Here is a 27,848-nt window from a genome sequence, read left to right as displayed (position 1 = left end):
CCTGGAGGCACCTTTACGTTCTCTCATAGATAATGTTGGGCCAGCAGTGCGGGCTCCATACTATATTTCTTTCAGTCCTCGCCAGTTAGTCGCCCAGGGGCTTTTCCAACCGGAAACCTTCAATCCGCGCCCCCGTCTGGTGCGCCGCGGTCCCCCCCGGGAGGTGTAGTTCCAGCGCGAGAAGGACTCTGGGAAATGTAGTTCTGCGCGTTCACTTCCGCAGTTGGACCTTATCCGCTTCGGCACTGCGAGGTCCGAGGGGTAAGGGACGGTGCGGCGGGGGCGGGACGACGAGGCAGCGGGGCTGAGGGCGGCCTCTGTGTCCGCGCCGGGGGTCGCGGTGACCCCTCTGCGGACCGGCTGGCGATGACCCCAGCGCGCAGGAGCTGGCTAACTGCCGGGGCGAGAAAGGCCTGCGGGGCGGTCTGGGCGCATGCGCGGACGGTGGGCCTCGGGCGGGCGCCCTGGGGGCGCGCGGGGCTAGGGCCCGTGGGCTGTAGGGCGGGCGGCGGCGGCGGGCCCTGAATGTGGGTGTAGGGGAAATTTGGGGTCAGCTGGACGGTTCAGTGGGGGCTTACGGGGGTCGCTGTAGACTCGGGGTGCAGCACGGGCGGAGCAAGGGGACGCGAAGCTGGCCTCGGCCCGAGGGGAGAGGGGCTCCTGCGAGGCCGTGTGGATTTGTCTGCAGCGGTTATGGCTCTGAGCATTGGCGGCCAGCGGGGTGAACGCTGAGGCTTCTGCGGGGGTCTGCCGTGTGGAAGTGAGTGAATGGAGACTGGGCGTGTTCTTCCTGGGACAGAAGCCCCTTCTCCTCCCCTTCTCCACCTCACCTGCAGGAGTGACTGCAGTTCTGTGGGGTCCTTTGGGACTCGGTGTTTGGGGGTTTCAGTCTGTGGTGATGATTATTAAGTCGGGGTTTGGGAGTGCTGGTGGTGATGGTGTCTGGGCATCTGTATTTAAAAAACCTGTGGGAGGCCGGGCGCGGTGGAATCCCAGCACTTTGGGAGGCCGAGGCGGGTGGATCACGAGGTCAAGAGATCGAGACCATCATGGTCAACATGGTGAAACCCCGTCTCTACTAAAAATACAAAAAATTAGCTGGGCATGGTGGCGCGTGCCTGTAATCCCAGCTACTCAGGAGGCTGAGGCAGGAGAATTGCCTGAACCCAGGAGGCAGAGGTTGCGGCGAGCCGAGATCGCGCCATTGCACTCCAGCCTGCGTAACAAGAGCGAAACTCCGTCTCAAAAAAAAAAAAAAAACGAAAACGTGTGGGAGTCACTGGGGGCCAATAATCAGTTGGGGCCTGTAGGGATGACCCTGCCTGGCCCATGGGGTCTGTGATGTGACATAGGAATGGCCGACACCAGGGTAAGTGTTTGGGGGCCTGTGGAGGATTAGGAATAAAGGGTCCGGTGTGCATCATTGAATGGGGACGGTTTTATTGGCTCGTGCCCTGTGCATTGGCTTTGTTACCTGAGGGTGTTCGAACCAGGTGAGAAGGAGCTTGTTGTGTTAGTGGCCGGGTACCAGAGATGCCTGAATGACTGGCAGGGTAGACAGTGAGGTCTGTGAGGAGGAACGTTCGTAGGGTTTGGGAGTTTGATGTTTGGGATGAATGCCAAGCATGCCTATAAGCATCTATGATTGATGGTGCGGTAGGTGAGAGTGAGAACTTCGGAAGCCTGTGGGTGTCAGTGAGGGGGAAGTCTGGGGGGGTCTAATGGTTTGTTTGCCATTTGTGGTAAATGATTGTGGAGTTAGAAGTTAGTGGCCTTGGGTGGGTGTGGTGGTGCGTACCTGTAATCCCAGCTACTCAGGACGCTGAGGCAGGAGAATGGCTTGAACCTGTGAGTCTGAGGTTGCAGTGAGCCAAGATCACGCCACTGCTCTCCAGCCTAGTGACAGAGCAAAACTCTCTCCAAATAAAATAAAATCCTAAAGCCGGGCGCGGTGGCTCATGCCTGTAATGCCAGAACTTTGGGAGCCCAAGGCAGGTGGATCTCGAGGTCAAGAGTTCCAGACCAGCCTGACCAACATGGCGAAACCCTGTCTTCAGTAAAAATACAAAAATTAGCTGGGCATGGTGATGCACACCTGTAATCCCAGCTACGCAGGAGGCTAAGGCAGGAGAACTGCTTTAACCCAGAAAGTGGAGGTTGCAGTGAGCCGAGATCGTGCCACTGCACTCCAGCCTGGCGACAGAGTGAGACTCTATCTCAAAATAAAGAAAAAAAGAAGTCAGTGGCCTTTGGGTATTGTAATTGGTGTTCTGGGAGCCAATAATGTTACAGTCTGTGCGGTCAGTGGTCAGGTGTTTCTGGAGGCTGGCTATTGTTAGGCCACTAGAGTTACTGACTGGGGGCTTTGTTGGACAGTCACTGGAGAACCTATAGTGTGTGTCATTGCCGGCCCTGGAGGGGTGGCCTCTTGGGGAGAGAGACTGGGTGGCCTGTGAAGTCAGTCGTTGTGGTTCTGTGGGAGTGATGGGGCACATGGGGACAGCGATAGTGGAGTTTGTGGGGTTCAGTGGTTGTGTGGTCTGGAGGTCTGAAGCAGACCTGCTGGATTCAGTGATCTGGGGAGGTCTTGGGATGTGGAGCTGGAGAATTCTTGGGTGGTCACCCCGAGTGACCAGGGGCCTTGGGACGCTGGAGGTTAGCCTGGGCTTGTAGCTGCGGAGTTCAGGCATTCGTGGCTGGGGGGTGTGTGTGAGGCCCTCTCTGGGACTTGGTAATTGAGGGGCCTGTGAGGGCCGCGTTGGTGGGTCTGGAAGCAGATCTGAATGCATGTGGCTTGTGGATTGGCTCAGGCAAGCCTCTTGTGCGACAAGTCTTTTTGCCCTTTGGCTGCTCTTTGTAGCATGTGGCCGCTGATCAGTGGCTGCTCTTTTTACATGATTATTTCCTTTTTCAAAAGTTCTCAGTGACCGTGTTGGCTTTAAAGTCTTCCCCTTCTAGAATTTCCCCCTTGCTGTTGTACCTCATGGCACTGTTCCATCTTCCCGATGACCTCCGCTCCCCCACCCAGAGCTTTGCAGGCAGAGTCTCACTCTGTTGCCCAGGCTAGAGCGCAATGGTGCAAACTCAGCTCACTGCAACCTCCGCCTCCCAGTTTCCAGCAATTCTCCTGCCTCAGCCTCCTGAGTAGCTGGGATTACAGGCAGCGACCACCATGCCCGGCTAATTTTTTTTGTATCAGTGGAGATGGGGTTTCACCATGTTGGCCAGGCTGGTGTCAAACTCCTGATTTCAGGTGATCCACCTGCAGCCTCGGCCTCCCAAAGTGCTGGGATTACAGGCGTGAGCTACTGCGCCCCGCCCACAGTTAATTTCTTCTGAGTGCTCACAGTCAGAAATCCTTTGTTTGTTTGTTTCGAGACAGTCTCATTCTGTCTCCCAGACTGGAGCGCGGTGGCGGTGATCTCGGCTCACTGCAATGTCCGCCTCCTGGGTTCAAGCTGGGACTACAGGTGCGTGCCACCACGCCCGGCTAATATTCTGTATTTTTAGTAGACACGGGGTTTCACTGTGTTAGCCAGGCTGGTCTCCAGCTCCTGACCTCGTGATCTGCCCGCCTCAGCCTCCCAAAGTGCTGGGATCACAGTCGTGAGCCACCGCGCCTGGCCCAGAAATCATTTATGTACTGGGTTATCTGTTTCCCTAGAGGGCAGAGACCCTGTACACCTTGTTTAGTTGTTTTTCACGTGCTCAGAACAGTGCCTGGTGTGTAATAGGAAGTCAACAAATGCTGCTTTCTTAGTGTGTAAATGAGACTGTGTATGTGATGCATGTAGAGTGTGTATGTAATGTGTGTGAACATAGATGTATGTGATGTATGTACATGTGTGAACATGTGAGGTGTATGTATGTCTGGGAATGTGTATGTGTGATGTACCTATGTTTGAATTTGTGTGATGTGTGTATGAATGTGTATGTGTGTATGAGTATGTATGTATATTGGAGTGTATGTGTGCAAGTATGTGTGATGTATGTGTGTGGGTGTGTGTATGAGTGTGTGATGTATGCATGAGTGTGATGTATGCATGTGTATGTGTCTGTGTGTGTATGTTTGAGTGTATGCATGTGCGATATGTGTATCTGCATGTCTACATGTATGTATGATGTATGTGTGCATCGGTATCTGTGAGTGTGTGTATATGACGTACATGTACATCAGTGTGTGTGTGCATGTCTGTGTATGTGATGTACATATACGTCAGTGTGTGTGCATGTTTGTATGTATATGTGTGACGGACTTATCCATGTGAGTGTGTGTACATGTTTGAGTGTGATGCATGTATCAGTGTGTGTGTCTGAGTATGTACGTGTGTGTATGTGTGATGTACATGTGCATCAGTGTATCAGTGTGTGTACATGTCTGTGTGTCTTTGTACATGTATGTACGTGTGTAACTGTACATCTGTGAGTATATGTATCTGTGTGTGTCTGAGTGTGTGTGGGGTGAGAGAGGTTTAGTGTGATTGTGAGAGCGGAGGGGTGAGTACTCAGGACGCTGAACCGGGAGGCCAGGGTGGCTGCTTGTGGACATCAGGACGACAGGCACATTCCCTTTGCCAGAGAAGCAGCTAGAGCAGGTCCCGTCTGCATTAACTCAAAAAGGTTCCAAGCTAATTAGAAGCTTCCGGGCAGGTGGACCTTGATCTCAGGAACCTCAGGTTTGGATGCCAGTAATTGTGGGGTCTAAGCTTCAATCAGGGACCCCAGGTTTGGATGCAAGTAACCTTAGGGTCTCTTTTTAGTCAGGGCTCCTGTCTGGGCTTCCTAAACTGTGGAGCCCCAGCCTGTGCCACAAGCCTGAAGGAGCTCCAGGCATCTCAGGAGGAGCTGCGTCTTTGGATGCTCCTCTCTGAGCTATTCCAGGATGTTTTTTCTTGAGAAATCTGCCTCAAGCTACAGACCCTTCACACTGTGGACTAGAAGAGTCCGCTCAGAGCCTCTGGCCTCTATGTCTGCTTCCTGTGAGTGGGCAAAGCCCACACCATGCTTCTCCTTTTCCAGTTTCTAGGAATTGCGCCTGCCTCAGTGTCCTTCCTCTGCCATCCACCATGGTTTTGGGTCAGAATCCAGAGTTCAGCCAGTCTTTCCAGAGTGACTGTGGTTAACGATCCTTGCTGACATTGTGACTTGTCTCCCTGGCCTGAACCTTACCCTGATTCTCTCAATGACAAAGAGACGTTAAGAACACGGGATCCCATGCCAGGCACGAGTTACACTGGTCTCCACTTCCTGTTCCCTGCAGGTGTGGGTGCTGCCGGCTGTGCACCGCGGGGTTCCTGAGCACAGGGTCACCTGGGACAGTGCTTGGCTGTTCTCCGGACCTCAGCCTACATCTGGGGCAAGTGGGAGGCTATGCACAGGGGTGGTGTCTGACCCTGCTCTTTTAATTCAGTTGCCCTGGGGCAAAACCCGGCAGTTTGCCAATACCCAGTCCTAACTTTCTTCCCTCACTTTAGGCAGGGGAGTGGAGACTTCAGTCATAGCACACTCTATTTATGTGGGACAGTGAAGACAAAGGCAAGAAAAGGGCTCTTGCTATAGATCTTCTCACTCAGTTTACTCACTTTCTGGAAAGCTGGCCTCGTGCTGCACGTTGTCTTCCTGGCTAGCCTGTCAGCCCCTTGCCTGTTGTGGGAGCCTTGTGTGTGCCTGGGAGTCACCTGCTTCAGACCTGGGAGCTTCGGAGCTGCCCAGCAGCCGTTCCCAGGCCACGTGCCCTCGCTCCACAGGTGTAGATGGCAAGTGCTGGACACATTTTGCTTGGCAAGATTGTTACATAAGGTAGAATTTCTGACCCTCTTGTCCCCAAGTTTACAGGAAACTGTTTTCCTTTTCTTTTTCTTTTTTTTTTTTTTTTTTTTGAGACAGTCTTGCTCTGTCGTCGAGGCTGGAGTGCAGTAAGGCAATCTCGGCTCACTGCAACCTCCGCTTCCCGGGTTCAAGTGATTTTCCTGCGTTGGCCTCCTGAGTAGTTGGGATTACAGGTGGACGCTGCCATGCCCAGCTGATGTTTGTTTTATTATTATTAATTTTAGATAGATTCTTGCTCTCTCTCCCAGGCTAGAGTGCAATGGTGCAATCTCAGCTCACTGCAACCTCTGCCTCCTGGGTTCAAGTGATTATCTTGCCTCAGCCTCCCGAGAACTTGGGATTACAGGCACCCACCACCAAGCCCACCTAATTTTTGTATTTTTTAGTAGAGATGGGGTTTTGCCACGTTGGCCAGGCTGTCTCGAACTCCTGACCTCAGGTGATCCACTCGCCTCGGCCTCCCAAAGTGCTGGGATTACAGGCGTGAGCCACCGTGTGCAGCCATTTTGGCATTTTTAGTAGAGACTAAATATGGGGTTTCACCGTATTGATCAGGCTGGTCTTGAATGCCTGACCTCGTGATCCACCCACCCTGGCCTCCCAGAGTGCTGGGAATATAGGTGTGAGCCACCGCACCTGGCCTGCAGGTAACTTTTTTTTGTACATTTCCTTTCAGATTCATTCTTGTGAAGGAAAGAACATCTCTGTGCAGCTGTGTGTCCTTGAAGTCTTTGGCTCTGATTCCATGTCTGGCAAACTGTAAGTGGCCTGGCTCATGGGCAGTGAAGAAATTTGAAGTGTAAGCATTTATGTGCGCCAGGATGTAGTACTTTTTGAGTTTATGATGCTGATTTTAACCCTCAGTCAGTCTTTTCCATCTTCTGCTAAGATGAGATGATACCTTTTGTGCAGCTTGTGGTCTTTGAAAAAGTTTTTAAAATAATGGTTGTACTTTTTAGCAAAGGAAACAGAAAAAAAAAAGAAAGAAAAATAACGGTTATACTTAGTTATCTGATTATTTGGACTGTTGGGGAAATAAACCCAAAATCTGGCAACCCAGAATACCTGTCCAGAAAAGCTGAAAATAAAGAAAAACACTTTTATTATTGAATAAAAATTAAACCAGGCCGGACACAGTGGCTCACACCTGTAGTCCCAACTTTGGGAGGCCAAGACCTGTGGATCACTTGAGCCCAGGAGTTCAAGGCCAGCCTGGGCAACATGGCAAAACCCCATCTCTATAAAACATACAAAATTAACTGGGTATGGTGGCGTACACCTGTAGTTCCAGCTACTCAGGAGGCTGAGGTGGGACAATCACCTGAGCCCAGGAAGGTCGAGGCTGTGGTGAGCCAAGATCATGCCACTGCAGTCCAGCCCGGGTGACAGAGTAAGACCCTGTCTCAAAAAAATAAAAAAGCAGAGGGGATGAATCTCTTTCTCATTTTAGCACGAGGGAAAATTAGGGGTTTTTTTTCCTCCTTTTAAATCTAGATTTGCCCTTACAGGCCTGTGATGAGCTCTCATTCCCCTCCAAATGTCAGCTGTTCTCCCACAGTCTGGAAATGGGCATTAGGGAAGGGCTAAAGACCAGGCTTTAGTCTCTAAAGCTTCTGATGAGTTGAAGCAGAGGGGCGTTCAGGGACCCAGGGCTGAGGGAGACCTAGGAATCGGGGGCCCCCCTTCCGGCTGTGTGCTGCCCTCTCCTTGCAGCTCATGAGTTGCCACTCCCCCAACTCCCTTCCTGGGATGCTGGAGGTAGGAGGTCAGAAAATACCCAAAGATGGCTGCAGCCCTTACCACCTCCATGATTCCTCACTTCTGCAGGGATTGGGCTCTGCCTCAGGTACCCCTTGAAACCTATGGCCTGGGCTGTTACTGCTGATTTCTGAGGGAAAGTGCAGGCGGAATATGTCCCAGTGTGAACTGAGGAAGAGGCAGCGTAAGACGTTCCCAGCCTTCAGTCGTGCTGCCTCTCTGGCTCCCATCTGCTGTAGGCCGCAGCCAGGCCCTGCTCAGCCTGAAACCCGCGCATGAACTTCACCCCAGCTTGCGTCTGCCCAGGGGTGTCTCTTTTCCTTTTCTTGTTTTACTCTTAAATTACTTCCTCTGATGTACATTTTCCTTCTGTTCCTGGGCTGATGTGGAGGAAGAGAGCCAGAACCCCAGGCTGATTCACCATCTCCTCTAAAGGCCGTTTTCTGTTTACCCTCCTAGAAATAAGTTGCATTTTACTCTGTAGCACTTACCACAAATAATTTGATTTGGGTGCCTCCAGGAAATACGGCTGCGGAATGAATAAGCGCTCGTTCATCTCAGAGCTTCATGGCGTGTGTGCTGAGCAGTTTGGTGTAGTGGTGCTCCTCGGGGCGTTTGCTTGAGCCAGCCAGGTGAGTGGTTTTAATCTGGCATTTTTGGGTGGGACCCAGGGCTGTTCAGTTCAGTGTGTGGTGCAGACCTGGCCTAGATGTTGGGCAGACCCAATTGAGACCCACCCTGTTTCTTACCTGCTAGCCCTGATGTGAGTCTAACCAACGTCTAGTTTGAGGCTTTAAACAATCTGAGCTCCTAGCAAGAGAAAACCAATATTTAGGTTCCCAAATTAATTAGATCATCTAAAATGTCCACTGCAGGAGCCCATAGGGCAGTACCCCTCAGGAACGAGAAGTTCATGTGAGATAAGAAAGAACAGGCCACAAGACCAAGAATGGATTCTCAGTTGACAGACCACTGACCGGAGGCCACTCCAGGGTGTGAGGACTAAGAGAAGTCACAGAACAGCACATTTCCCAAGAGCAGCAGAAAATGATCCAGTTACAGGTGAGTTACTTGTTTATCTTGTTTAGTGGCTGTGATGAGGCTTACAGAAATTTCTGCAACAAACAGAGGGTCTAAATACATTTAAATAAGAGAAAATGTAAACTTGGGAAAGACGATGTCAAAAGAAGCACAAAGTAGATTATAGAATCATGCAGAAGTCTCACCTGGGCACAGTGGCTCATGCCTGTAATCCCAGCCCAGGAGGCTGAGGCAAGTGGATCACTCACGTAAGGCCAGGAGTTCAAGTCCAGCCTGGGCAACATGGCGAAACCTCGTCTCTACTGAAAAATACAAAAATTAGCTGGGCGTGGTGGCCCATACCATTAATGCCAGCTACTTGGGAGGCCGAAACATGACAATCACTTGAACCCAGGGAGTGGAGGTTGCAGTGAGCTGAGATCGCATCAGTGCACTCCAGCCAGGGTGGCAGAGTTGAGACTCTGTCTCAAAAAAAAAAATTATACCAAAGTCTTAAAGTTGGAACAGATAACTAAGAAATAGGACCCTTCCTTGTTACAGAGTTGAACTGCAGGCTTTTCTCAGTTATTCCCAGAAGCTGTAACAGAGAGGGAAGTGGGAATAGTTAACATAGTTTCCTCTGTCAAAAGGAAAAGGCAGATCAGATAACTCTGGAGAAGCAAGTATTTCCTGATAATTACACGTAAAGAAAATGTTTTGATAATCATTTATATAGATGGCATACTCGCAAGATCCTAAATAGCAGCCTGTAATAAATGTGTTTCCTCGGACTATTTCTTGAAGCTCCTCAATGTCAGCTAAAGGCATGAATCCAAAGAATTCAGGACACAGTTTCTCTGAGAACTGAGACGGGGTCTTGAGTGCGCATCTACCTAGACTCCAGTTTTAGGAAAGAAACTTAAATCCTCTGGCAAAATTGATCATTACAAAACCTTCAAAGGGCCCCATAAATATTCTCTCCACTGGAATTTTGACGTGTTTCGGGTAGAAACGCTGCTTCTGTCGGCAAAGGCATGGCGTGCAAGGATCTGCGTTCAGCTCTATTTCTAGACTCCGTTGACTCAGCAAACAGGCTGCCGTCTCCTCACCTTTCAGAGGAATTCTTACCACCTAGCTAGCCTCTCCCCGCCTTCTTTCCTTTCTTCCTGATATTTTCTTTTTCTGATGTTCAGTCCTACGCCAGGAGCTGGGCTGAAGTAAGAGAAGATGCTGAGCCTCTGGATGTTAAGAGTCAGTTAACATAGCCGAAGTGAAAGTCACAGTGGAACCTGAATCACTTTACTGGGATGGTGGAAGCAAGAGCCTAGAGCAGGGAAAGTGCTGACACCCTCGTTCCACTTCTCCCATCTTGAATCTTGAAGGGTTGTGAATTAGACCCTGACCTGTAGCCCAGTGTTGTTCCTCTTTTTTATGTCTCAGTTCTGTTGTTACTGGGGTGGTGGGCACTAACACGCCTGCAGGTCTCACTGGCTCCTTTAACTCAGTGGCCTTAGCTGCAGCATCTCACACTGGTCAAGGCATTACCGGAAAGGGTCCCGATCCAGACCACAAGAGAGCTCTTGGATCTCACGCAAGAGAGAATTCTGGGCGAGCACATATAGTAAGGTGAAAACCAGTTTATTAAGATGGAAAGGAATAAAGAATGGTCATTCCATAGGCAGAGCGGAACATTTCCGCAGGGAGGAGGAACGTGCTCGCCCTGGGTGCAACGCTTGTGTATATGCGGGACAACAGCAATCATAGGGAGATGTGCTCAGCTACAGGGGTTTGTGATAAAGGATTAATTTTCTTAATTACTGTATTCTGTAAGAATCAATATTACTGTTTTTAAAGGAAAACTAGGAATGCTTTCGTTCCCCAGACATGGGGATAGCAGGACATTCCTGGGCATGGGTCTGTTTAGTAAATGTGATTAATCTGTTCCTTTAACCATAAATATCTGGAGGCTCGGGATACCTCACTTTGGGAATGCAGCCCAGCAGATCGCAGCCTCCTTTTTCTTGCCCTCACTCAGGATGGAGTTGCTTTGGTTGGAATGCCTCTGGCAAAGGGCCAGGTGCATCAGTGCAGACGTCAGGATCGTCTCTGTCCTCAGCTGAGGGAGTCCTGAACAAAAGGCTCCAACAATTTTTTTGGACCCTGGGGACGGGGGTGGGGCTGGGAGTAGAAGAGTACCGGGTACTGAGTGAGAGTGGGGAAAAGTGTCTTGGGTTCTTCCCCACCCCGACAGGGAGGTCTTGCGTAAGCGCCTGAGAGGCCTCAGGAGGCCTAGGCGTGCAGGTGCCTCGGTAAGAAGGGCAAACGTGTGAGATTCCCCATCCTTGACCTCAGCTTCCCCTAGAGACCAGAGTGTGCTGGCTGTGCGCCAAGTCTGTGGGGAGGGCAGCTTTCCCCAGAGGCCTGCCAGGTGAAGCCTGCGTAATTGCCTCTGCTTGCACCTGAACATGCACTACAGGTTTTTAACCAGGAGCTGAACTCCTTGACTCTACTCCTTGATTTTTTAGGACCTAAGGGTGAAACGGGCTACCTCATCATAGACCCTAATAGGTCAGACTTTGAGGGACCATGACAATAACCAGGTAAATCGTCTGAGGCAGCAGCAGAACATGGCCGTGATGAAGCCACACCAAGAAGGATGGTCGGGCCTGGAGGACTGGACGTGGTCTCAGCAGTCACCTCGGCCATCGCCATGCCGGGAAAGACGCCTTAACAGCCCACTGGGGAGCCAGAAGAATCTGTGTGACTGTTCTTTACCTGGCCTGCGGCATCAATCAGGCATAGCAGAGCTCTGGCCAGAAAGCGGAACGTGACCCAAATGTCTCCCAGGCTGAGACAGTGTCATAAGTGCAGTCCCAGCAAGCATGCGTGGTCCCCCGGAAACAAAGACTTCACAGAGTTAGGCACCGTGGCAGCGCACGCCTCAGGTGTTAGGTTCACAGGGCTCCAAGGTGGCTTCCCATCGTAGCGTCTCTGTCTAGTGGATAACTGGGGCAGACCTTGGCTTCAGAGGCCCTGCCTGGGCAGTGGGTTTTGTTGATCCGTGACATTAGTTTGTTAGTCCACACCTTATCAGAGCGTGGGACGTCTCTGGAGGAGTCTGCGCAGGAGCTCAGGAGCAGAGGCAGTCCGGCGTCTCTGCTCATCAGCACCTTGAGGAAGCCGAGGTGTGCACCCAGCAGCAACAGGTGCATGGAAAGGCAGCGTGAGGAGTTTTGGTTTTTTAGGAGGGGAAAGCTTTTAGGAGCAGATCTGAAAAATAAAGATCGTTGTTATTTTTCCCCTTTACCTGAGCCTCCCCAGGTGCCAGTTTTGTTTGGTTTTTCTGTTATCGGTGTGTCCCATATAGTAATCAAAACTTAAGAACAAAATTTCCCATCTTCATCCATACCCACTGTCTGGAAAGGTTGTATACAAGAGAGACGAAATATTTTTATGTAACATAACCAAAAAGATGTATCCTGTTTAAGAATTGGTGAGCACAAAATCCTGAACTTTTAAAAGGTTTAAAAATGGGTTTCCATAATCTCGGTCTATTTGAGTCTTCAGAAAGGGGAGGAAAGGGCCTCGCACAGTGGCCCGTGGAGTGCGAGGTGCCAGTAACTGTAGAAGGGTGCGCAGTGCAAGGCAGCCTGGTGGCACCATGGGAAGTACCCTTCAGGAACGGCTGCATGAGGCCCGAGGCCACTGGCCTGAGCTGCGCAGTCCAGGATGTGGTTGTCTTGTCTCCTCCCAGCAGCCACAAAAGCTGTCCGTTAAAACACTCAGTCACCCTGTTGCTTGTGGGAGATACGGTTCCTCAGACATCACATGATTGGCCCATTGATGTGTAGCTTGGGCTGGGCTGTTCTCAGATGCAGTGTGTCCAGGAAGCCTGAACAGGAAGCGGGTCTGCTCTTGTTGGACCGGATGCTGTGCCCAAGTCAGTGGAGTGTGTGGGTCTGCCTGGGCCAAACCACAGGAAACAGCGAAACATGACTCGACCTGCCAAGAATGTCACAGCCTATGGACCTGGGATCTGCCCTTGACTACGGTCTAGAAAGCGGGACAACATTTCCTGTGCTATTTCACCATCTTCTTTTTTTTTTTTTGAGATGGAGTTTCGCTGTTGTTACCCAGGCTGGAGTACAATGGCACGATCTCGGCTCACCGCAACCTCCGCCTTCTGAGTTCAGGCAATTCTCCTGCCTCAGCCTCCTGAGTAGCTGGGACTACAGGCACGTGCCACCATGCCCAGCTAATTTTTGTATTTTTAGCAGAGACGGGTTTCACCTTGTTGACCAGGATGGTCTCTATCTCTTGACCTCGTGATCCACCTGCCTCGGCCTCCCAAAGTGCCGGGATTATAGGCGTGAGCCACCGTGCCCGGCAGTTTCACCATCTTCTGAGAGCAGAGGCAGCACAGGTGGAGGCTCGGCCTAGACCACGCTGCATCTCCATGGGACATTTCCTGTGGCTCCAGGAGGTGGTCAGTTCCATCTCTACTTGCTCTGGAGTGGAAGACAGTTTAGTCTGCATTTAGCAAGTGCATTTTAGTCTGCATTTAGCAAAGCAGTCAGTTGTGTTTCCCAGGTCAGCACTGGAGCCTTTTTGGTGTGCACCCATCTGGTAAAATGCTTGTTAGGAGCAGAACTGATTTTTATCTAAATGTCTTGTCCTCAGGAATAGAAAACCAAATGTTCTCTGTTCTTATTTATAAGTAGGGGCAGAACATTGGGTACACGTGGACACAAAGATGGGAACAGTGGACACTGGAGCCCTCAGACATGGGGAGGGAGAAGGCAGGGAAGGGCTGAGAAACTACCTGTCGGGTTCTGTGCTCACCATCTGGGTGACAGGATCAGTCACACCGCACCCTCAGCATTAGGCAGTGTACCCACGGAAAAAACCTGCACATGTACCTCTGACTCATTAAAATAAAGGAAAAGCTGACGCTATTTTTTTTTTAAAGTCTTGTCTCCACAGGGAGGCTTGTTTTACCTGCCAGTCTAAGGCTTGCCGACGGCCTGATCAAACGGCCAGGAAACTAGCAATAGCCTGCGAGTCAGGTGGATTCATCTCCTGTATGCTGCCCTGTAGTGGCCCTAACTGCAGCAGTTCCCGTCAGGGATTGAGGCGAAGGCTAGCGGGGTGCCCATCGACGGGACATCAGTATCAACGATACATTCAGTAATGGGGACCACATCGTAGTCCCGTAACACCCACAGTACATTGGCAGCACACCACATCTGTTGTAGGGAGTGCAGTTTTCCTCCATGAGGCCAAAAAGGTAAAGGCTTTGTAGTTGTTTATCTTTGGGCATGAAATTTCACACACAGCTTTTTAACCAGGAGCCGGCTTCCTCAGAGGAGTTTAAACATGTCCAAGTTCATGTGGTCGACATCACAGTCAGGACAGAACAGCTCCGTCACCCCACAGGAACTCCCTGTGCTGCCCCTTTGTAGCCGTGCATCCCGTATCCCTGGCCACCACTAATCTGTTCTCTGTCACTATAGCTTTGCCTTTTCCAGAATGTCTTATACATGGAATCATTTCGGCCAGGCACAGTGGCTCATGCCTGTAATCCCAGCACTTTGGGAGACTGAGGCCGGCAGATCACCTGAGGTTGGGAGTTCGAGACCAGCTTGGCCAACATGGTAAAACCCCGTCTCCACTACAAATACAAAAATTAGCCAAGTGGGGTAGTGCACACCTATAGTCCCAGCTACTCAAGAGACTGAGGCAGGAGAATTGCTTGAACATGGGAGGCAGAGGCACAGTGAGCTGAGATTGCACCGCTGCACTCCAGCCTGGGCAACAGAGTGAGATTGTCTAAAAAAAATTAAAAATAAAAAAAATAAATGGAATCATGTATGTGATATTCTGACTGGTTTTTCTGACTCAGTATACCTTTGAGAGCCATTCATGTCTTATCAGTAGTTTGTTCCTTTTCCTTGGCATGTGGTTCCCTTGAATGGTGTCCCATGGATGGATGGATGGGCCAGAGACTCCTTACCCACTCACTGAGGGACATCTCGGTTGTTCGCAGTTTTGAATAAAGCATTCATCTGCATGTGGGTTTGAATGTAAATTTTCAGGTGAACGTAAGTTTTCAGTTCACTACTTGAGTAAACACCTAGGAGTGAGATTGCCGAGTTGTATGGTAAATCACTGTTCAATTTTGTAAGAAACTGCCAAAATGTTTTCCACAGCTGCTGTATGTTTTACATTCCTGCCACAATGAATGAGTTACTGTTTCTCTGAATCTTCACTGATAGTTGTCAGGGGTGTGTGTGTGTGTTTAGCTCTCTAATAGGTATGTAGTAGTATTTCATTGTAGTTTAATTTGCATCCACCTTTCGATGGACCATATTGAACATCTTTCCATACGTTTGCTTTCTGTCTACGTATTTTCTCTTTTTTTTGAGACAGAGTTTCACTTGTCACCCAGGCTAGAGGGCAATGGCACAGTCTTAGCTCACTACAACCTCTCTCTCCTGAGTTCAAGCAATTATCTTGCCTCAGCCTCCCCAGTAGGTAGGATTATAGGTGTATGTCACCACGCCTGGCTAATTTTTATATTTTTAATAGAAACGGGATTTCTCCGTCTTGGTCAGGCTGGTCTCAAACTGCGGACCTCAGGTGATCTGCCTGCCTCGGCCTCCCAAAATGCTCGGATTACAGGCATGAGCCACGGTGCCCGGCCTATTCTGCTAATTTTTAAAATGGGGTTATTTTCTTATTAAGAGTTCTTTATATCCTGAATATGAGTGCTTTGGCAGGTGTGTAATTTGCAAATAATTTTATCTTAGTCTGTGCGTGTCTTTTTCTTTTCCTAACATTGTCTTCCACAGAGCAAAAGTTCTTAATTTTGAGAAAGTCCAATTTATCAAATTTTTTTCTTAAATTGATCAGGATTTTGGTGTTGTATCTAACTCATTGCCAAACCCAGAGTCCTACAGGTTTTCTTTGGTTTTCTTCTGAAAGTTTTATCATTTTTTATGTTTAGGTCTAGTTTTGATACGAGGTGAGAGGTATGTGTTGAGATCACTTCTTTTGCTCCTGACTATAAAATTATTCTGACATTATTTGTCGAGAAGACTGTGGAATTGGTTTTTGTACTTTTGTAAAACAATTGAGTATGTTTGTGGGGGCTTATTTCCAAGTTCTCTGTTCTGTTCCATTAATCTGTGTTTTTACCCTTTCACAAAGGCCAGAGAGTGGTAATTACTGTGGCTGTACAGGAAGTCTTGAGATCAAGTAATGTGAGTCGTTTTTATGTTTAAACTATTTTGAACATAATTGTGCCTCTTTTGTAGGCAGCATATGGTTGCTTTATATTTTCCACTTCTGTGCTTTTGCTTCATTATGAATTTTTTCTACCTTCCAATTCATTGATTTACTTTTCATCTTTTTTTGTGATCTACTCTTAAGCCCATCCATTGACTTCTTTACTTATTATGCATTTTATCTGTAGGAGTTATATTTCATTCTTTTTCAAATTCTGCTTATTCATTTGTATAGTCTTTTGATTCTTTTTTATACTTTCATTAATGTATTTTATTTCTTTGAATATATTAAATATATTTATTTTATATTCTGTGCTGACAGTTCAAATATCTCAAGTCTTTTATACCTCTCCTGTCTTTTTTAAAAATTATATTTCTCAGGCTTGGCAAGGTGGCTTACACCTGTAATCCCAGCACTTTGGGAAGCTGAGGTGGGCAGATCACCTGAGGTCAGGAGTTCGAGACCAGCTCAGCCAACATGGCGTAACCCCATCTCTACTAAAAGTACAAAAATTAGCTGGGCGTCATGGCACATGCCTGTAATCCCAGCTATGCGAAAGGCTGAGGCAGGAGAATCGCTTGAACTCGGGAGGTGGAGGTTACAGTGAGCCGAGATTGCAGCATTGTATTCTAGCCTGGGCAGTGGGGCGAGACTCTGTCTCCAAAACAAAATATGATTTTTTTCTTTGAGACAGAGTTTTGCTATTGTGGCCCAGGCTGGAGTGCAATGGCGCGATCTTGGCTTACTGCAGCCTCCGCCTCCCAGGTTCAAGCGATTCTCCTGCCTCAGCCTCCCGAGTAGCTGGAATTACAGTTGCCAGCCACCAAGCCCGGCTCATTTTTGTACTTTTAATAGAGACGGAGTTTCGCCATGTTGGCCGGGATGGTCTCGAACTCCTTACCCCAGGTGATCCACCCACCTCGGCCTCCCAAAGTGCTGGGATTACAGGCATGAGCCACCACGCCTGACTGATGTTTATTTTTTATGTGTGCATTCTGGTTTCTCTTTTATTCTACTCATTTTCCTTGAACTTTATTTGTGAGCATTATTTGGACCTCTTTCTCTAATTAGAATATGCATTTGTTTCTGCCAGATGCCGAATGCACTTCTACCTCAACACACTTCTCTGTGCGTACGGTTTTGGCAAAACACATCTCTACTGGAGTTCAGCTCACACACCCACATCAGTCTAGCTTGTTATAATTCTCAGAGGACAGTTTTGACATCTTTGTGTGACACCAACATTTGAGGCAAGAAATTAATTTTCTTTGATTTCTGCTTTTCACTGACCCAAACACAGGGTACTCCTTATACGTTCCAGCTTTGTGAGGGAAAACAACCTATGAGTCCCCTATGCTTGGTCTTATTCTAAGCTTTCCTCCTTTCTTCTGTGTCCTTTGTACCTGTTGGGACTAGAATGCTCAAAGTTACTTGAGTCCAAATAAAGGCTGGCCTCTGCTTACATGTCTAGGTTTTTCGCTTTTAGAGACCAGGGTTGTTCCCACCACTCTCGCTCCCTCTTAGGTTTCTGAGCTGTTCCTCTCTGAGATAATACACTTTGTTTCCGTGCCTTTGCTCCTACTGCTGCCTTGAGAGTGTCCTTTTCCTCATCCCCCTCTGTAACCAGGACTCTCTAAAGACCCTTCATGAGCCTTACTTGTCTTTATAGCACCTGACCCAGTGTTGTCAAATTCAATGTTTTTATTCCTGTTTTGTCTCTATATTCTGTAAATGCTAGTTCCTTTTTTTTTTGAGACGGAGTTTTGCTCTTGTCACCCAGGCTGGAGTGCAATGGCGCGATCTCGGCTCACCGCAACCTCCGCCTCCTGGGTTCAAGCAGTTCTCCTGCCTCAGCCTCCCAAGTAGCTGGGACTACAGGCATGCGCCACCATGCCCAGCTAATTTTTTTTGTATTTTTAGTAGAGACGGGGTTTCACCATGTTGACCAGGATGGTCTTGATCTCTTGACCTCGTGATCCACCTGCCTCGGCCTCCTAAAGTGCTGGGATTATAGGCGTGAGCCACCGCGCCCAGCCTCCTTTTTTTTTTTTTTTTTTTTTTTTAAAGACAAACTCTCGCTCCGTCGCCAGGCTGGGCTGGAGTGCAGTGGCACAATCTTGGCTCACTGCAACCCCCTCCTGGATTCAAACAATTCTTCTGTCTCAGCCTCTCAAGTAGCTGGTAATGCAGGCATGTGCCATCACACTCAGCTAATTTTTGTATTTCCATGTTTGCTAGGCTGGTCTCCCACTCCTGACCTCAGGTGATGTGCCCACCTCAGCCTCCCAAAGTGCTGGGATTACAGGTGTGAGCCACCATGCCCGGACGGCTCCTGGAACCTTAATTGCTCAATATGTGTATATTGGAAGATATCTGAAATAGTTGGCCAGTTGGGAGCAGAATGGCTCCCAGAGGGAATAGGGTGATTTTATTGTTGTTGTTGTTTGTTTATTTATTTATTTGAGACAGAGTCTGGCTCTGTTGCCCAGGCTGGAGTGCAGGGGCACAATCTTAGCTCACTGCAACTTCCACCTCCCAGGTTCAAGTGATTGTCCTGCCTCAACCTCCCTAGTAGCTGGGATTACAGGCCCCCCCCACCACACCCAGCTAAGTGTGTGTGTGTGTGTGTGTGTGTGTGTGCACATTTGTGTATTTTTAGTAGAGATGGGGTTTTGCCAGGTTGGTCTTGAATTTTTGACCTCAGGTGATCCCACGTCAGCCTCCCAAAGTGCTGGGATTACAGGTGTTGGCCACCGCGCCCAGCCAGTGACTGAGAGATATTGCTGGCAGAGGCCAAGCATGCTGAAGGGCTTAACTGCATGGGACAATGTTGCTTAGTTAAGAATTGTTCTCAAATACCAGTAGCACCTTCTTTGAAAACCACTATATTGTTTAAAAGACAACGTATTTTGGTTTCTTGTTCAGTGCGTAGGTAGATGGATGAATGAATTCACAATGATAAATACTTTAAAAACATTTCTTCCTCAGAGTCTAATGCAAGATTATTATATTCATTATTGTGTAACAAATTACCCCAAACCTCAGGGGCTGAAAACAACAAACATTTATCTCACAGTGTCCGGGCTTAGGGATCTGCCAGTTGCTTACCCAGTTGGTTCTGGTGTAGGGTCTCACATGATGCAGTGATGAAGGTGGTGAGAAGGGCTGCAGTCATCACAAGGTGCAGCGAGGAGCCCTCCAGGCCCACTCTGTTCCATGCACGTGAGCTCCACATGGCTGCCTTACAACACAGCAGCCAGACTCCTCTAGAGACTGAGAGTGCCCGGGTTCGAAGTTGCATTCCTTTAGAACCTAATCTTGGAAGTGGCATCTCATCGTGTTGCCCTGTTCTCTTCAAGAGAAGTGAGTCAGTGAGTCCAGCCCACAATCAACAGGGAGAGATTACACAAAAGCATGAATATCAGAGCCAGAGGTCAGTGGGGCTGTCTTGGAGGCTGCCTACACAAATACAGAAGAAAATATTGTACAAGACCCAATGAGAACCACTTCAGGCTTAACAAGGGATTGTGCTTTTCCAGATATCTTTTGAGGATGTGGCTGTGGATTTCACGTTGGAGGAATGGCAGCTACTTAATCCTACTCAAAAGAACTTGTACAGAGAGGTGATGTTGGAGAACTATAGCAATCTGGTTTTCTTGGGTAAGAACTTTCTTCTTATGTCACTTAGTGTGTGGCCATTAACCGTTTGGCCTGTGAGGTGTTTGTTGATTTTGGATGTAAGTTTTACATGTCAGAGATTATCTGACTTTTAAACTAAATGGAAAGATTTTTATTCACTTGCTTTATTTCACAGCCTTTGTAAGAAAACATTCTTCATATTTAAGTCTCTTAGCCCAAGCAGTAAGGTCCAAGTCCTCTGTATTTCCAATTGACAGGTTATCAAATTATCAAACCTGATGCAATTTCCAAATGGGAACAGCAAGATCCATGGATAATAGATCAAGAAATCCTAAGTCAGAACTTTTCAGGAGAGGAGTAACTAGGCATATGAGATACAGTGAAATTTAGTCTCAGGTTTTTGATGGCAGGTGGGCACTTTTAAAATGTTGCTTATAAACCTGTGTTTAAAGTTCCTGAATCTTTAGAGTTGACTCAAGATCGGTGACGTGAGTTTTATTGGATGCGCTCTGTATCCTGGGCTCCACATCAGGATGTGTCTTTTCTACATGGAGTTTATGATGAAATGTATCCCCTCTTATTCAGTGGCACAGATGGGTGGCCATTTAGAACCCTGCTTTCTTGGTCAACACTTTCTATATGAATTTATGGTTTTTTTCTTCTTTTAGATAACACTGATTACCTTTGAGTTTATTTAAACTTGAAATGTTTATTATTTTTCTTCTCTTCTCATTTGATATATTTCTGTTTTAAACCCACAGAGAGTAGAAGATGAACCCATTGATATAGAATGAAAGTCTAGGAGGCCAGGCAGAGTACCTCATGCCTGTAATCCTCATGCTTTTGGGGCTGAGGGGAGGGCAAGGCGCTACAATCGCTTAAGGCCAGGAGCTTGAGACCAACCTGGGCAACAAAGCAAGACCCCATGTCTGCTACTGCTGCTAACTTAGCCAAATATGGTGGTGTGTGCCAGCTACATGGGAGGCTAAGGTGGGAAGATTGCTTGAACCCAGGAGGTGGAATCTGCAGTGAGCCATGAGTGTGCTAGGCAACAGAGTGAGACCTTGTTTCTAAAAAAAAAAGACACACTCAGAAAAACCCTGCTACCTTAAATATAGTAAGGAGATTTTGCTTCTTGCCTTCCTCTGTACAGACTAAGAATTTTCAAGTCAGTTCCCAATGCATCTTTCTGGTACATTTGATGTTTAACCTCTCTAAAGCTTCTCTCTTATCACATCAAATAGTCAGGTGGGTTTAAGTTCCCCATTACCTGCTGGGTGATATTTAATCTCCGTTTATGTTGAAGAACCTCATGGTATGGGAACATTTTATCTATCCAGTTATTTTTCTGTGCCCAGATGTCATTAATAACTCCAGTTGAACTAGATTCTTACTACTCTTCTGAAATTTTTCTCTGCACCTGTGCCTTTGATGATGGTATACTTTTCCTATGGTAGACTTCACTTTGAGCCTTTTTTTTTTTCAACTCCAGTGAATGTTCCTTGACTCACAGATTTTTCTGAAATCTCTACCCACTTAGCACCTATAATATAGTAACTCAGGCCTGATAAGACATTATCCAAAATTGCTAAAGCAACTAGGTCCTAAGGTATTTTTCCCTATAAAGAGAGATGGCAAGTAACGTAGTCTATGTTCTCTGTGGAATTTCTGGTATGCACTTATTTGATTTTTAAAAATTGGTTATTATGGAGCCAGATAAGGAAAGGCCTTATTTATCAGATGTCACTTTAGTAGAAAAGTTTCCATCTTAGCATCTACCTTGGGAAATAATTTATTTTTACTTTTTTATTTTTTGAGACAAGGTCTTACTTTGTCACCCAGGCTGCAGTACACTGGCACAGTCACAGCTCACTGCAGCCTCGGCTTGTCTGGACTTACGAGTTCCTTCCATTTCAGCCTCCCACGTAGCTGAGACTACCACCACACCCAGCTAATTTAAAAAAAAATTTTTTTTTTTTATTTGAGAGACAGGATCTCACCATGTTGCGCAGGCTGGTCTCAAACTCTGGGCTCAAGTGATCCTCCTGCCTTGGCCTCCCAAAGGGCTGGGATTACAGGAGGGAGCCTTAATGCACAGCAGAGAACTATTTCACATTACAGATGTCTAGACACCATTCACATTGCTTTCTAGCTCTGAGTATATGTAGTTGGGAGAAGCTGTAAAGATAGATTTTATGTTCCCCTATTAATATAGAACTGCTTCTCACATGGAATGAGAAGAAATGAAAGGAAATAAGAGTCATGAAATAACTTTTTAGGAGCACAGGATTTTAATTTAGAAGATAATATAAAACCATAAAGTATTCAGCAATTCAGTATTTGAACATGCAGCATTTGTGTTAAAGTGCAAAATTAATTATTGAGAGAATGATACAGAAAGGAACTACTTTAGAAGCTCAGTGGTAAGTGAGTAATATTTATCCTACATATATTGAGAACTTGTGCTGTGCAGTGGGGGTACATTAGTGAAAAATACAAATCTGTTTCCTACCCTCATACAGTTTGCATTCTATGGAGAGACAGAAGTAAGAGAGGATTACCTATTTGATAAGTACTATGAAGGAAGGAAAGAAAGGGTATTTGTTAGAGTGCCATCAAAATGACATTTTGGTGCATGTGACATGGTGGCTCATACATGTAATCCCACTGCTTTGGAAGGCCAAGGCAGAACTATTGTTGAGGCCAGGAGTTAGAGGCCAACCTGGGCAACATAGCAAGACACGATCTCTACAAAAAAAAAAATTAAAAATTATCCAGGCATGGTGGCACACAGCTGCAGTCTCAGCCACTTGAATGACTAAGACAGAAGGATCACTTGAGGCTGGGAGTTTGCAGCTGCAGTGAAGTATCACCCCACTTCTGCACTTCTTGGGCAACACAGTGATATCCTGTCTCTAGTAGTATTTTATTGGTAGTAATAAAATATTACTGTTAAGTCTATACATACGCTATTTATTATTGTTTATCATTTAATTCATTAATTTAGATAGACTTTTTTTTTTTTTTTTGAGATGGTGACTCACTCTGTTGCCCAGGCTGGAGTGCAGTGGCACAATCTTAATCTTGGCTCATCTGCCTCCCAGGTTCAGGAACTTCTATCTCAGCCTCACAAGTAGCTGGGATTACGGTCACCCACCACCACACCTGGCTAATTTTTTGTATTTTAGTAGAGATGGGGTTTCACCATGTTTCCCAGGCTGGTCTTGAGTTCCTGAGCTTAGGCAACCCACCCACCTCGGCCTTCCAAAGTGCTAGGATTACAGGCATGAGCCACTGTACTCGGCCTCTATTTTCTTTTTGATATGGGGTCTTAGTCACCCAGCCTGGAGTGCAGTGATGCACTCTCAGCTCGCACAACCACAACCTCTGCCGCCTGGGCTCACGTGATCTCCCCAACCTCAGCCTCCCAAGTAGCTGGGATTACAGGCATGCACCACCACACTAAGCTAATTTTTGTATTTTGGTAGAGATGGGGTTTCACCATGTTGGCCAGGCTGGTCTTGAACTCCTGACCTTATGATCTTCCTGCCTTGGCCTCCCAAAGTGCTGAGATTACAGGCATTAGTCGCTCACTGCAACCAGCCTGCTTCATCTGAAATTCTGATGTCTGAGAATCGGATGAGGCATTTTCCTCCTTAGAAAAGAGTAGGGTTTTTTGTTGTTGTTGTTGTTGTTTTCTGTTTTTTGTGTTTTTTTTTTTGAGCCAGTGTCTTACTCTGTCTCCTAGGCTGGAGTGCAGTGATGCAGTCACATCTCACTGCAGCCTGGACCTTTCAGGCTCCAATGATCCACCGTATCTGCCACTTAAGTAGCTGGGACTTTAGGTGTGCACCACCACATGTGGCTAATTTTAGAAAAAAAAAATTTGTAGAGACACGTTCTCCTTATGTTGCCCAGGCTGGTCTTGAACTCCTGGGCTCAAGCACTCGTCCCACCTCAGCTTCCCAAACTGATAGGATTGTAGGTGTGACTTGCCACCAGGCCCAGCCTTGTTTTATGTTTGAGACCATGTCAGATCTTTTCATCTTGCAGAGTACTTCCTGAGAATATTACCCTACGATTGCTAATAAAGAATATCACCCAAAAGTAAATCAACTTTTTAAATATTCAATAAATACTCTTGTAGAAATCACAAACAGTTGTACTCATTGGATAAAAAAAATCTGTCCTTCTATTATACAAGAAAATATTGTGATTAGGAGTAATTTCCAATGATAGCATTACATACAGATACAATATATGCTTTATAGATTCAATTGTAGATCCAATTAAAGGGAAGTTAAATAAGTGTTGATACTGAGCTCTAGAGAACTCTTGGATAATTCAAAAAGGAAGTTTTAGTGATAATGGTAAAGTTACTGACATCACTGATGTAAATAATGATCTCGAATAAGGATATTTTATAGATGCAACAATAGTACAAAAAATTAATGTTTCTCATCTTTCAGGTGTAAAGTTGATATTGTACATTTATTCTGCATTATATCCCTTTTTCTATTATACCATTCAACAGTATATACTAATGTTGCTTTTTTATGTTCTTATTATTCACATTCTTAACCACATTGTGAAGCTTTCTGATGGTGATGTACTTAGGTCTCTTCTCTGAGCTTCTGCTACTAAGTTCTGGACACATCGTAGATAATCATAGATTATAGTCAAAAAAGTAAACTAATCACCTCAGCATTTGATTGGAAATTGCTCCAGGCTCCATCATCTCATGATCACTGTTCCTTGAGTATATTTAATATTTCTTATTTAAACGTTTGTTTAAACATTTGTAACTTAAAAATTGATTTTCTTTTCTGTTAAAATTGTCAATGTGCAGTGAGTACACATTATTTGAGGAATTTTTTTAAAACTGGGATTATGGTGCCATTTCAGAAGCTTTATGCAATAAGCACAATAATTGAAGGAATTACACAGTATGGTTCATTTTTTCTCTTTTTAGAAGTCTGGCTAGATAATCCCAAAATGTGGCTCCAAGATAATCAAGACAACCTTAAAAGTATGGAGAGAGGCAATAAATATGGTGTTTTTGGAAATATATTTAAGTCAAGCATAAACTTTGTTCATTTAGGAATGAGATCCCATACATGTGGCACGGGAGAAAAAAATCTGAAACATCCTTTTGATGTGCTTATTTCTAAAAATAACTGTGAAAGAAAGAAAATTGAGCTCAATAAGAAATTATTATTCTGTATCAAACCTGACAGAACCCATGGTGGAATAAAACACTGTGATTGCAATACATGTAGAAAAACCAGCAGTAAAGAGTCATGGCTCATTGCAAATCATATAACACATACAGGAGTCTATTTATGCATGGAATGTGGCAGATTTTTTAACAAGAAGTCACAACTTATTATCCACCAGAGAACTCATACAGGAGAGAAGCCCTATCAGTGCAGTGAATGTGGAAAAGCCTTCTCACAGAAGTCACTGCTTACTATTCATCAAAGAACTCATTCAGGAGAAAAGCCGTATGGATGCAGTGAATGTCAAAAAGCTTTTAGTAGGAAGTCACTCCTCATTTTACATCAGAGAATTCATACTGGGGAGAAACCCTATGGATGCAGTGAATGTGGAAAAGCCTTCAGTAGGACGTCACAGCTTAAAAGGCATCAGATAACTCACACAATAGAGAAACCCTACAGTTGCAGTGACTGTGGGAAAGCTTTCTCCCAGAAATTAAAACTCATTACACATCAGAGAACGCATACAGGAGAGAAACCCTATAAATGTAGTGACTGTGGAAAAGCCTTCTTTTGGAAGTCACAGCTTATTACTCATCAGAGGACCCATACAGGGAAGAAACCTTATGCATGTAGTGAGTGTAAAAAAGCCTTCAGCAGGAACTCACTTCTCATTAGGCATCAGAGGATTCATACAGGAGAGAAACCTTATGAATGCAATGAATGTGGTGAAGCTTTTATCAGAAAACCACAGCTTATTAAACATCAGATAACTCACACAGGCGTGAAGAACTATCAATGTAGTGATTGTGAAGAAGCCTTCTTTAAGAAGTCAGAGTTAATAAGACATCAAAAAATTCATTTAGGAGAGAAACCATATGGATGTATTCAATGTGGGAAGACCTTCTTTGGGAAATCCCAGCTCCTAACACATCACAGAACACACACCGGGGAGAAGCCTTATGAATGCAGTGAATGTGGGAAAGCCTTCACCCAGAAGTCAAGCCTGATATCACATCAGAGAACACATACAGGTGAGAAGCCCTATGAATGCAGCGAATGCAGGAAAACCTTCAGTGAGAAGTCAAGTCTCATTCATCATCAGAGAACCCATACTGGAGAAAAACCCTTTGAATGTAGTGAATGCAGGAAAGCTTTTGCCTGGAAGCCACAACTTCTTAGGCATCAGAGAATTCATACGGGGGAGAAACCCTATGAATGCAGTGAATGTGGGAAAGCATTTGTTCAGAAAGTGCAGCTCATTAAGCATCAAAGAAATCATACAGGAGAGAAAACCTATGGATGTGGTGATTGTGCAAAAGCTTTCTTTGAGAAGGCACAGCTCATTATACATCAGAGAATTCATACGGGAGAGAGACCATATAAATGTGGTGAATGTGGGAAGTCTTTCACTAGAAAGTCACACCTTATGAGGCATCAGAGAATTCATACAGGAGATACATACTATGGATGCAATGAATGTGGGACCACCTTCAACAGGAAGTCACAGCTTATGATACATCGGAGAAATCATATAATATAAAAATCATGAGTTTCGTGAATGTAGAAAGATTTTTATCAGATGTCATACTTTTTAACACTTTTGAGGATGCATATAGGAGAGAACCCCTATTGACTGTTGAAAAGCTTTAATTGAGGAGTCAAGAGTCACCAAGCAGAATTTAGAAAGGAGAGAAGTTTTTAAAAAGTAAACAATGTAAAAAAGTCATCTCTCTGAAGACGCTACTCGCTACATATTGGATGACTCATTGAGGTGAAAACCTTATTAGTATTTTGATAGTACAGAAGCTTTTAGTCAAGGTAGCTTATTAAATGTTCAGAAGACCTAACCAGGAAGAAAATCCTGTTGTAACAAGCAAATGAAAGATTTCAAGAAAGGCGAACTCACTGTACACTTGAGAATGCCTACAGAAAGGGAATACTGAATTTTGTTTTAGAGGTTCATACTGAAGAGTAGTCTTAATAATTTAAAGAATTTGACAAGCATGATGCTGTTGAAATAGTTTTGTAAGGAAGTGGTGTTCTTTATATATAAATTATTATAAAAAGCAGTCAATTTTTAGTGTTAGGTGTGTTGACTTACGTGTGAGGAGTTCTGCTTTCTGCTGTGATGGAATAACAAGCATCGAATTACCTCTCTTGCCTTAAACAACTAGAAGTTACATAATTAATATATAATGGTTTTTAGACATATGACAAGCACAGATTCGTGATCACCAGGAGATTGTAGACAGAGTGAGGTGAGCACCATGGTTTCTCAGCCAACTCCCTAGTGGCAGTTACTAGGTTGCAGTTCAGGGAAGGGAAACAGTAAGGTTGCTGAACTGAAGAGACAGGATTGGCAGCTGGGGAGGCCATAGCAGCTAGAATTTGCAAGGCAGAGTACTGGAGAGATGGAATCTTCCTAGAAATGGCTCCAGAAGTCTTCTGGGATTTCCCTGAGTCCTTTGGCTTAGTGCTGACTTCCAGTGAGGCCAGCACTAGAAAGCAGTCGTCTGAACAATTCCTGGAACTCATGTTCTCAGCAGCCAGTATGGAAACAAATTCTAACACATGGAGCATCAGGTTGCATTCTTAGAAGGGTTTTGTTTTAGTAGTAAGACTAATTAGCTCTAGATTAAAAGCTACTCTGGACCCATAATGTCTGGCATCTAAGAAACATCTGGCATACAAAGAAGCAAGAAAATATGACTTATAACTCGGAGAAAAATCAACAGAAACCCAGAAAACACAGAGGTGATGGGATAGTAGACAAGTATATTAAAATAGCTGTTATAAATATAAAATAGAGGAAAACAGGCCGGGCGCGGTGGATCACAAGGTCAAGAGATCAAGACCATCCTGGTCAATATGGTGAAACCCCATCTCTACTAAAAATACAAAATTAGCTGGGCATGGTGGCGCGTGCCTGTAATTCCAGTTACTAAGGAGGCTGAGGCAGGAGAATTGCCTGAACCCAGGAGACGGAGGTTGTGGTGAGCTGAGATCGCGCCATTGTACTCCAGCCTGGGTAACGAGTGAAACTTTGTCTCAAAAAAATAAAATAAAATAAAATAGAGGAAAACAATGTTGATGAAA

The 27,848-nt window shown here is 45.9% G+C and overlaps 1 protein-coding gene across 3 annotated transcripts; it reads left to right on the top strand.

Annotated features, from left to right (window-relative positions):
- The first annotated feature begins 213 nt into the window (after nt 1-213).
- ZNF605 (zinc finger protein 605) lies at nt 214-27,848 on the top strand. 3 transcript variants are annotated; one of them, XM_078337851.1, is made up of 6 exons: nt 214-252; nt 6,506-6,588; nt 8,108-8,219; nt 8,463-8,649; nt 19,434-19,554; nt 24,506-27,848. In XM_078337851.1, the coding sequence occupies exons 4-6, from the start codon at nt 8,635-8,637 to the stop codon at nt 26,290-26,292; spliced, it is 1,923 nt and encodes a 640-aa protein (XP_078193977.1). In that variant the 5' UTR covers nt 214-252; nt 6,506-6,588; nt 8,108-8,219; nt 8,463-8,634; the 3' UTR covers nt 26,293-27,848. The 3 variants fall into 3 exon arrangements, with proteins under 3 accessions (XP_078193977.1, XP_078193976.1, XP_078193978.1); XM_078337850.1 differs by having other exon boundaries at nt 214-261; XM_078337852.1 differs by lacking the exons at nt 214-252; nt 6,506-6,588; nt 8,108-8,219 and adding an exon at nt 15,817-15,869 and having other exon boundaries at nt 8,460-8,649.

The sequence above is a fragment of the Callithrix jacchus genome, chromosome 9 (assembly GCF_049354715.1).
Source record: "Callithrix jacchus isolate 240 chromosome 9, calJac240_pri, whole genome shotgun sequence".
Taxonomy (NCBI): domain Eukaryota; kingdom Metazoa; phylum Chordata; class Mammalia; order Primates; family Cebidae; genus Callithrix; species Callithrix jacchus.
The sequence above is the reverse complement of the archived record's forward strand: the minus strand, read 5'-3'. Positions and strand labels throughout refer to the sequence as shown.